Source organism: Coffea arabica, chromosome 4e (genome assembly GCF_036785885.1).
Source record: "Coffea arabica cultivar ET-39 chromosome 4e, Coffea Arabica ET-39 HiFi, whole genome shotgun sequence".
NCBI lineage: Eukaryota > Viridiplantae > Streptophyta > Magnoliopsida > Gentianales > Rubiaceae > Coffea > Coffea arabica.
The window spans coordinates 11,552,404-11,562,979 of NC_092317.1; the positions used below are offsets into that span (position 1 = coordinate 11,552,404).

At 37.4% G+C, this 10,576-nt stretch overlaps 2 protein-coding genes and 1 long non-coding RNA gene across 5 annotated transcripts; 2 read left to right on the forward strand and 1 right to left on the reverse strand.

Annotated features, from left to right (window-relative positions):
- Window positions 1-1,109: 1,109 nt before the first annotated feature.
- LOC113740766 (zinc finger BED domain-containing protein RICESLEEPER 2-like) lies at window positions 1,110-3,344 on the forward strand. The gene is made up of 2 exons (XM_027268290.1): window positions 1,110-3,198; window positions 3,295-3,344. The coding sequence occupies exons 1-2, from the start codon at window positions 1,110-1,112 to the stop codon at window positions 3,342-3,344; spliced, it is 2,139 nt and encodes a 712-aa protein (XP_027124091.1).
- An 808-nt stretch (window positions 3,345-4,152) lies between these two features.
- On the forward strand, window positions 4,153-8,299 carry LOC113741924 (uncharacterized). 3 transcript variants are annotated; one of them, XM_027269588.2, is made up of 4 exons: window positions 4,153-6,765; window positions 6,950-7,004; window positions 7,406-7,795; window positions 7,899-8,299. In XM_027269588.2, exon 1 carries the CDS (start codon window positions 4,662-4,664, stop codon window positions 6,660-6,662), a length of 2,001 nt encoding a protein of 666 aa, XP_027125389.1. In that variant the 5' UTR covers window positions 4,153-4,661; the 3' UTR covers window positions 6,663-6,765; window positions 6,950-7,004; window positions 7,406-7,795; window positions 7,899-8,299. The 3 variants fall into 3 exon arrangements, with proteins under 3 accessions (XP_027125389.1, XP_027125387.1, XP_027125388.1); XM_027269586.2 differs by having other exon boundaries at window positions 7,406-8,299; XM_027269587.2 differs by lacking the exon at window positions 6,950-7,004 and having other exon boundaries at window positions 7,406-8,299.
- A 1,118-nt stretch (window positions 8,300-9,417) lies between these two features.
- Window positions 9,418-10,318, reverse strand: LOC113741345 (uncharacterized). Its single transcript, XR_003460594.2, has 2 exons — window positions 9,994-10,318; window positions 9,418-9,755 (listed from the first exon to the last, which is right to left on the reverse strand). It is a non-coding gene; the product is annotated as an uncharacterized lncRNA (long non-coding RNA).
- Between the last annotated feature and the right edge of the window lie 258 nt (window positions 10,319-10,576).

The window sequence follows — 10,576 nt, forward strand, 5'->3', positions numbered from 1 at the left end:
TTCTCCTCAGTTCTCTCCTCTGTCAGTCCTCTCCTCTCCTCAAGGACCTCAACTATAGAAAGCTCAAAGCTCACCCCTAGACTCTTTCTCTGTTTCCCATTCTGACCGAGGCTTCACTATTGCTGATCGAGCATCCACCATTGCTGACCGAGCATCCACCATCACCAGGACCACGGTTCGCTAATGCTGATTCCGGTGAAGGTAAGTTAAGTGCTTCACTTTGTAGATTAATAAGTTGCCATAATTTCGAAATTTATTTGATTTGAAACATGTGTAATTTTGGGTTTGGTTGAAAAATGTTTGATTGGTGTGAAGCTGAGGCTTTTAAAATTAAATTTGCTACTTCTTATTCAACATGAAGTTGCCAAAGTGGTGTCTGAGGAGATTGAGTTACACTGTTTTACTTTCCATCCGATTTACACTGTTTTACTTTCCATCCGATTTACACTGTTTTACTTTCCATCTGATTTACTTTCCATCTGATTCAACATGACTAAAGCATTCTGATTTACTTTCCATCTCCATTTCAATGACTAATTGATGGAGGTAAGAATCAAACAAAAGGAATAGCAATCAGAATTGCTCTTTTGACATTATGAGTCCCGTTTCTTGAGTTCTTGAAGATTTGCAATTAAGTCTCTTAAATCTGTACTTTCGTCTCCAATTTACATAAATAGGCATGTTGTACTGTTCTCAGGCTGCATGTTAGTCAAGACGTAGAATTCTCCATGGTTTGGTAAGCCAAGCATTTGAATGCGAGGGCTTAAATTTGGGATGATTGTGAACAATGAACCTGTATATATAGTTAGGAAAGTGTATTAATAGGTCCAAATTATGTCTTTCCTTCTAGTTTGAAAGCAGAAAAATGATAATTGTTAATCAGGAACTAATAGGCCTCCTCAACTAAATTGACCAATTATTATTATACTTGTAGCATTTCTCACGAAATAGTGATTATAAGTTTCCTCTCCATTTTCAATTTTGAGAGGAAATGTTGTCCTGAGTTGGTTCTTCAATTTCATCTAGTCTTTTATTTCAATTTTATTGCTAACTGATTGTTGCACTAAATTGTATAATTTATTTGCTCAGATTTTCAAAAAATTTGAGGTATGTCTACTACTGATGATGGTGAGAGTAATCCAAGTCGCAATGAGCTGGAACAAGAAGGATCATCTGGACCTCTTCTTCCTAGTCCTACAACACAAAGTTGTGAAGAATCTGGTCTTGTCAAGAAAAGAGGAGAGTACAAGAAGAGGTCCAAAGCTTGGGATCATTTTCATGTAAAGCATGTGAATGGAGTTCGTCATGCAATTTGTAAATACTGTGAGAAGGACATAGCTGCAGATCCCAAAAGTCATGGTACAACTCCCCTTAATACTCATGTAGCTAAATGTCCTCTAAATCCTAAAAATAAGCACACTGGCCAGGCTACTTTGTGTTTGGGTGAAACTGAAACATTAGAGGGAGAGGTTAAAGGGGCACTCATAAGTTGGAAATTTGATGCAGAAGCCATTAGAAAAAGCATAGCTGATATGGTAATTGTTGATGAGTTGCCATTTAAACATGTAGAGGGTAGAGGTTTTCAATACATGATGCGGACTGCTTGTCCATCATTTAAAATTCCTTCGAGATGGACTATTTCTAGAGATTGCTATCAGCTGTATTTAGATGAAAAAATTAAGTTGAAACATCTCTTGAAGAATAACAGTGGCAGAATTTGTTTAACCACAGATTCTTGGACATCCATTCAAAGGATAAACTATATGTGCCTTACTGCCCATTTCATAGATAATGATTGGAAATTGAACAAAAAGATCCTAAATTTCTGTCCTATTGCTAGTCACAAGGGAACTGAAGTTGGTAAGGCCATAGAAAAGTGTCTACTAGAATGGGGAGTTGATGATATCCTAACTGTTACAGTTGACAATGCAAGTTCCAATGATGTAGCTGTCAGCTATTTACGAGGAAAACTTCAAAATTGGGGGAAAGCTGTGTTAAGGGGGAAATGGACTCATGTGAGGTATGTAGCTCACATAGTGAATCTAATTGTCAATGATGGCATCAAAAAACTTGGGGATTCAGTTGATTGTATCAGGGCAGCAGTTAGATATGTTAGACAGTCACCTTCTAGATTGAAAAAATTCAAGGAGTGTGTTGAAATTGAAAAAACTGAATGCAAAAGATTGCTCTGTTTAGATGTCTCTACTGGGTGGAATTCTACATATCTAATGCTAGACACAGCTCAAAGGTTTGAGCGGGCTTTTGAGAGGTTCGAGGAGCAGGATCCTTACATGCTTCAAGAGTTAGAAAATCTGCCAACAAAATCTGATTGGACAAAAGCTAGATTCTTGGTAATTTTTTTGGAAAACTTTTATCAGCTAACTGTGAAGGTTTCTGGTTCCAAATATGTGATTTCAAATAATTTTTTCACTGATATTAGTCACATTCATGGCATTTTAATTGAAATGACAGCAAGTGATAATGAAGAATTGAGTTCAATGGCAAGATCAATGAAGGAGAAATATGATAAGTATTGGGGAAAGATTGAAAAGATGAATATGCTGATTTTTATTTCCTCCATGCTTGATCCTCGAACTAAACTTGAATACCTTGAATTTGTGGTTTGCCAAATGTATGGTGAGTCCGATGGTACAACAATAGCTGGCCTTGCAAAAGATGCAATGTTTGAGTTGTTTAATGAATACAAGATGCTTAACACACCTGCCTCAAATTCTGTGTCTCATGCTTCTTCACTTTCAAGTGAATCTCAAAGGAGTAAAACTACATTTTATGGACATGGGGATGCCTCTAAAACAATCACTGACCGGTACAAGTTGGAGTTTAAGAAGAGAAAAATGGAACTTGGGGGTAGGGATGCAAAATCTGAATTAGAGAAATATTTGAATGAGGATTGTGAGGAAGATGATGAGAGATTTGATATCTTGTTATGGTGGAAGGCCAATAGCCTTAGATTCCCAATCCTTTCGAAAGTTGCTCGTGATGTGTTAGCAGTCCCAATTTCTACCGTGGCCTCCGAATCTGCTTTTAGTACCGGAAGTCGTGTTCTTGATACATTTAGGAGTTCTTTGACTCCTAGAATTGTGCAAAGTTTAATATGTGCTCAAGATTGGTTTCGGTCCTCCAAGACAGAATTAAATGTAGAAGAAAATCTGGAAGAACTTGAAGCCTTCGAATCTGGTAAGCTATCAAAATTTTTATTGCAGAATTTGAAGTATTTCTTTATTTCTAATAATTGCCTTTATGATACTTCATGAATTTTGTTTGTTCTTGCAGAGTTGCTGAAGACTGGAACTGAATCAACTATAATTGACGCCAAGCTGTAAGAAAATTGGAGAAAATTGGTACTAACTCTTAGCTGTAAGATGTGGACGCCAAGCCATTAGATGTGCGGTCATTAGCCAAACAATAAGATACGAACGGCCGCGATCTTTTGCCACACATTACATGTGCGGCTTCTCAAAATATTGTGGGACCATCATGGACCTTTTGCCTCAAAGTTTTTAGAAACAAAACTTTTTACCGTCGCCGCAACCCGTTTGGATTGCGATTTTCTTCAAAAAAATTGTTACGTTTTCCGTGAACACATTTTTCTATCACCTTTTTAAGTTACATATATTAAATTATTATAATAATTTTTTTATAAAAAATTCAGAAAAATGCAATCCAAATTGAATTTTTTTTAAAATTTTCATCCTCCGCCGCAAATTACTTTTGCAGCAATTCAACAAAATAAATTGGTTCCAACTTAAAACAAAAAAAAGAAATTTAAATCAAATTTTTTATTAAACCTCATATGATATTTGCAACAACCCTTAATCTGAAAGCCAACCTTCAACAGCATCACTTTTGTGATGTTTTCTTGTTTTCGCATTATTCTGAGAAATTACCCCTAAGTTAAAAATACAATTTTAAACGCTTTTTCTTTTTTTAAATTTCAAGCCATCCATGTGGATAAAAATGAAAATGCTAAATAATTATATAAAATTTCTTAAATTCACTCAAAAACAACTTACATAAAAGGAAAGATTTCTTTATTTGGTAACCTAAAAGGCACCTAATTAGCACATCAAGAAAATTAAGATGGACCCAACCTTAAAGTTTTAAACTCATAATCAACCAACCTAAATTACTAACACTTTAGCACAGAAAATGTATCCTTCCACCAAAATAATCCACCCCCTATTACAGCATCAATTACAGATTCAGGCTGATACTTTCTAGCCCTAAATCCATCCTTTAGAAAATCAACAAAAGAATAACAGAAAAATATACATCAAATTTGTATGTATCAGTCGAAACTGTGTGATACTGCATAATGTGAAAGAGGTAGGGGGGCAATCTTTGTCAAAAAATGAATTCAATTTCGAGAAGAAATTTCTTTGTTTATGGATTCTTGGTTAAAGAGCAGCAAAAGATTAAAACTATAATTGAATTGCATCTGAGTTTACTCGAGTCCAGGAAGCACTTCTTCCACATCTTACCCAAGAATGCTTATCAGCCATGCATGCAACAAATATCTTCAATATCCACTCAAAGTTAAGCCCGCCAATATTTTTCCATTCATAGTTTCTTTCTAGGTAGGCTCAAAGTGTACAGAGGTACAAACAACGAAGTTCATTGCGGCTAAAACATTCAGGTGAATGGCTCAGCCGGCGCGGCTGTGCCTGAGGAGTTCAAATTCTCCTTCATGGTTCTTTTACAGCCATTTCTTGAAACTTCCCACCCTTTCCAAACGGTATTGCAGCAGGGACTATGCAACTCCGGTAATGCTAAAAAACCCACAAAAATTGACGGGCAACTCGACCATCTTTGGCTTAGAGTTGGGAAAGGGTGTCCATAGACGTAATCTTGAATTAAGAAGCTTGGGTAATCAAGGTAAAGTAAGTGAAGCCAGGAAGATGTTCGATGAAATGCCGCAAAGAGATGTCGTTTCTTATGCTTCCATGATTACGATTTATCTTAAACAAAATGATCTTCCTAGAGCTGAAAGTTTGTATAGTGCAATGCCTGAGAGATATATTGTAGCTGATTCGGCAATGGTACACGCCTATGCTAAGGTTGGTCAGCTGGATCTTGCGCGGAAAATTTTTGATCGTATGCCTTGTAGAAATGTGTTTTCTTGGACTGGTTTGATTTCTGGGTATTTTAAACATGGAAGGGTGGATGACGCTTGTGAACTCTTTCGACAAATGCCTGAGAAAAACGTGGTTTCGTGGACTACAATGTTGTTGGGTTTTGCTCGAAATGGCTTGATTGATCAGGCGCAGGAAACTTTTGATCAAATGCCAGTCAAAAATGTGGTTTCTTGGACAGCTATGATCAGGGCTTATGTGGAGAGTGGTCAAGTTGATCAGGCCTTTCAGCTCTTCTATCAAATGCCTGAACGTAATCTTTATTCCTGGAATATAATGATCCAAGCCTGCTTGGATTATGACTTGGTGAATGAGGCAGTGCGGCTGTTTAATTGCATGCCGTGGACGAATGCAGTTTCTTGGACCACAATGGTTACTGGGCTTGCACAGAAAGGATTTATTGATTTGGCTCGGAAGTATTTTGATCAAATGCCAAGCAAGGATATAATTGCTTGGAATGCTATGGTATCAGCCTATGCTGATCACGGCATCATGTCTGAGGCTAGTAAACTTTTCAGTTTGATGCCGAATCACAACATGGTGACATGGAACGCCATGATTGATGGGTATGCCAAAAATGGGCATCAAGATGAAGCTCTCAAGCACTTTGTTCTCATGCTACGAAGATCCAGTGGGGCTAACGCAATTACCCTCACTAGTGTAGTGATTGCATGTGAAGGAATTCTTGAGCTGTTGCAAGCTCATGGTCTTCTCGTCAAGCTAGGTCTTGAGCAAGAGACCTCATTGACCAATGCTCTTGTTACCATGTACTCTAGGAGTGGAGATCTTAGCTCAGCACGACTTGTTTTTGAGAATCTTGAGGCGAAAGACATTTTGTCATGGACAGCGATGATTCTCGCGTACTCTAATCATGGTTATGGTAACCAAGCATTACAGATATTTGCTCAGATGTTGCGATCAGGCAATAAACCAGACGAGGTTACGTTTGTTGGAGTCTTGACGGCCTGTAGTCATGCAGGTCTTGTCAAGAAAGGCCAAAGGCTTTTTGACTCCATGAGGTCTGCTTATAATATCATTCCCAATAAAGAGCATTACTGTTGTCTTGTTGACATCCTTGGTCGAGCTGGGCTAGTCAATGAGGCTGTCAAGGTGGTTTACCAAATGCCTCCAGGAGAATGTGATGGTGCTGTTTTAGGAGCACTACTTGGCTCATGCAAGTTATATGGGGAGGTTGCCCTGGCAAAGCTTTTGGGTGAGAGATTATTAGAGCTAGAGCCATCTAGTTCAGGAAGCTATGTGCTTCTATCTAACTTGTATGCTACTTGCGGTTTGTGGGACAATTTTGCTCATATAAGAAAGAGGATGAAGGAGAGTAGAGTGAATAAAGTACCCGGTTTTAGTCAAGTAGAAGTAAAGGGTGAGAATCATGTGTTTTATGCAGCAGACAGATCTCATAAGGAAATGGAGCAGATATATGCTGCACTGAAGGAGAAGCTTCTACCGGTGATGCAAGATAAATATTGCATGTATGAAGCTGTAGCGGTATAGATTGACATGGAATTACATTTAGAGCTTGTGCTACTGCTTGGTGATGCAATTTTTGATTGCTGGGATATGCTTTCCACTAAATTGATGCACGGTGCTGCAACAGGTGAAATGTGCTAACTGACTAAATTTGGTTTGTTTTGAGATTGTACATTTGTACACTTTGTATCACACAGACACACACAAACACACACAAAGGCATATACACCTAAGCGTACACGTAGATACTCTTATTCGCCTCTGACTATAGCTATGAACTAACTGATCTTTTGCGTTATCCTGAAGTACAGTACAAAAGCATTTGTTGTCTGAGATACCACACTGAACCAGGAAGATTAGGGGAAAGTATGTTCCCAACGTTATTCTATCTTTGAATGTTGCCGTTCTCTAGTTTGTAATCCTTTCATTTGTTCTGCTGACAATAAAACAAAAAATGAAGAATTTCTTCCCATAAAGCTTTGAAATCCTATTTTACTAATTTGCATCAAAATTGAACATGGACTAAACCTTGCATACAAGTCAAGATGGGCTCAGTGGTGCAGCATTAATTTCTCAATTGAGTTTTCACATTCAGCTTACAAGTATAGATTGGACCTTTCAGTTTTCAAGAGTTTGTTTCCAGTGAGGAATTGTATCCAAACATTTATCATAATATTGATGATTAACGATGTCTATTTGACTGTCTAAAATAACTCAAAAGGTCGTAGAGTCTTTCCTAACTCTCTTTTGATGTATTGATATTCCAGATTCCGTAGCTGAATTGGTGGAAATGCTGCTAAAAAGCACGGAGTTCCAAGGGTATGCATTTGACGGGGCCAAGGTGAAGAAGAGAGAAAAGGAGACTGGTAATTTAGAGAAGAAGAGATGCTGCCTATATTTCGGACTTCCAAATAGATCAAGTTTCCTATTGCTTAACATTGTGCAGCTAAATTGAGCTCTCATGAAACAAATCAATATCAGATAGGCTTCCCAATTGGTCCAGCAGAAAGAAAAGCTTAGGACTTTTGCTTTGCATAAGAGATTCTCAAAGCTGAAGATTCTTACTTAACTAACCAAGACTATCAAACAGGGTTCCATAACAAAGGAAAATTAGGAGGCCTGGCAATGGTAATGCAAATGGAAAAACTAATGGCCGGGTAATGCTGGTGTTTTATGAATTTTATTCTAACTTGTTGATCTTAATATTTCATTTGTAATATCAGGTTTATTTGATGACTGAAATGCCCTATACTTGTACAGATTTCTACAGGCTTCCTAACAGGGAGAAAAGGGTCAAAAGTTTCTTTGATCAAAACAAGGGCCATCCATTTTTGCCCTTTCCTATGTTGGAAGTTACAGTCCGATTCAAACTCTCCTAGATACCTTTTTGTTCTTCATCAGATGGATGACACTTAATAGGCATCTATTCTGAGAAGCTTCTTGCATTCCATGTTCACTACTGTTACTTTCAAATGAACTAACAAACTCTGTAGCTGCTTCTGTTGTTCTTTATTGTGAGTATTCCCCGGATACCCGGTTCATTGTTTCTTTTTTTGAGGCACATTTTCTTTGTAAACATGACAATACAAAAGACTGAAATAAGAGAGAGTCGATATAGCGCAGATGGATTTACCGAACAATTTAATACCTTTTAAGAGCAAGTTCAGTACAGAATCATTTTTCTGCTGGTGATCCAGTTCTAAGAAAAAATTTTGATCTTGACAAAATACTTTATTGTCTGTTTTGGTTCATAAAGTAGCATTTCTTTTTCAGTTAACTTTCATCAGTCGACCATTGACCAATAATGCTCATTTGTATTATGCAAGACAACTAGGGCTGTCAACGGGCCGGGTCCGGGTCGAAATTCATTATTCCGGACCCGGACCCGAATTACTATACCGGAACAGGATCCGACCCGTTTACCCCGACGGGTCTTTTATTCTATGTTCCGGATCCGGATCCGGCGGATCCGGGTCGGGTCTGCCCGAACAAATTTAGCAAAATTTATAATTTCTAATAAAAATGAGAAAAAATATATTTGTAAACTAATTTCTAACTAATGCAAAGAAAAAATCAAATAAGAAAAGAAATCAAATTGACTTTACTCAAATACATCACCCTAATCAAATTATATTGATAAATATATATTTTTTAAATTATTAATTCATTTATATCCGGATCCGGGTCTAATACGGGTCGGAATACTATATTCCGTATCCGACCCTTTTTTTGTTTGACAAAACGGATCTGGATCCGGATCCGGGAAACGGAATTAAATCCCTACCCATACCCGCAATAATTTCATGGATCCGGGTCTAGACCCGACCCGTTGACAGGCCTAAAGACAACACAAACCATTATTTTAAACAGTACTTTTATGGTCTGTATTAGTACTTTAGTAAGTCCTTTTTTTTTCCCCAATTAACTGTTAGTGGTGCCCCTAATCAACCAGTAAATGTTCATTCAGATAGAATGACATGATAAAAATCAGTACATTAAGATAAGGCAACGTTTTTGTTGATACAAAACATAGAAAGTTCAGATAGTAAAATTATTTTGACATAAACTACAATTGAGTGGCCATATGTCCAAGGCAAATGACAGTTTTACTCCCACTTTACCTGACAAAGCATACGCAAATTTTGCTAGAAGAGTGTTAGATTCGTCTGTTTTCTTCTTCTTCCAATTTCAAGGGCACTGGTGGATGCCTGTGTTCAAGGGCATTACGATTTATACATTTGCATACATTCAAAAACTTGTAAACAAATTCAGAAAGACATTTAAAAATGAAAGTTCGCAAATGAGGAACTAGTGGATGTTTATGGATAAACCAACATTTTTCCAAATTGAAGAATAAATAGACATTATTATTAGTTGAGTATCACTGCATTTTTAGCAGGACCAATACCCAGTTTTGTCTTCTGTAATTGACAATATCTTAAGCAGTAATAGCCAAAAATCTCATTTTAAAAATGAACGGTTCCCATTAAATGGCAAGCATTGCTGATTCCAAATGAACAGCAGCTATCTTTGCAATGTCTTCAACCACGAACAGAAGAAATCAATGTTCTACACTTCAAAACCTCCCCAGCATCACGACATAACCCAACTTTGCATCTGCAATGACAATTTGTTTTAGCATTCAGTAGAAGTGGGTGCCAATTACCATCCAAACATATATGTCAACGCTTGATTTGTGTCGGCTCAAAGTTGAAACTACAAAAGAATTCTTGATTGCTTTTGCTACATGCACTTTCCACTGATTCACAAAAACAGAACAAAGAGCTTGGACATTCATAGCACGAGGTATATCCTCCAAAGTTAAAAAAGATTAAAACCAATGATACAGAAAAACCTTTCAAGTTGTCTTTGCTTTCTACATTCAGGATCTGTGAGCGTGCGATAGCCTTTCAAATCTTTCTTACCCTCCATAGATTTGCAATCAGAGTGTAGAAACCAATATAGGCATACACGGGTGAGCTTCTGACTGGATTGCCTGCCTCAACCTGAATGCAGAGACTACACAGATGCCGGACATCTTACCTTGGGAAGGATATAAATCGAGGACAGAAACCCAGAAAGGAGTTTCTAGTCTCATAATTTCAGATGCATACACGACATACCTATCCCCAAAGTATGCAGTAAACTCAGCAACAATCAGAAAAGATACCTGTACATTCCTGTGAGCAGCAGACGGCATTGAATGAGATTATCATGCTTTTACACCATCCAACCGCCCAAAGGATTAAAAAGACCCCACACCAACACACTTAAAACGAAGGATTAGGAAGATGAGAAAATTTTTCATATCTAGCCAATAATGCATTGTTACTTAATTAGATTATTATCTTATTATACCTTCAACAATTTTCGATATGCACAAATAATGCAAGACTGTCGTCACTCAATGATCTTCACGTACACAAACAAAAAGCAAA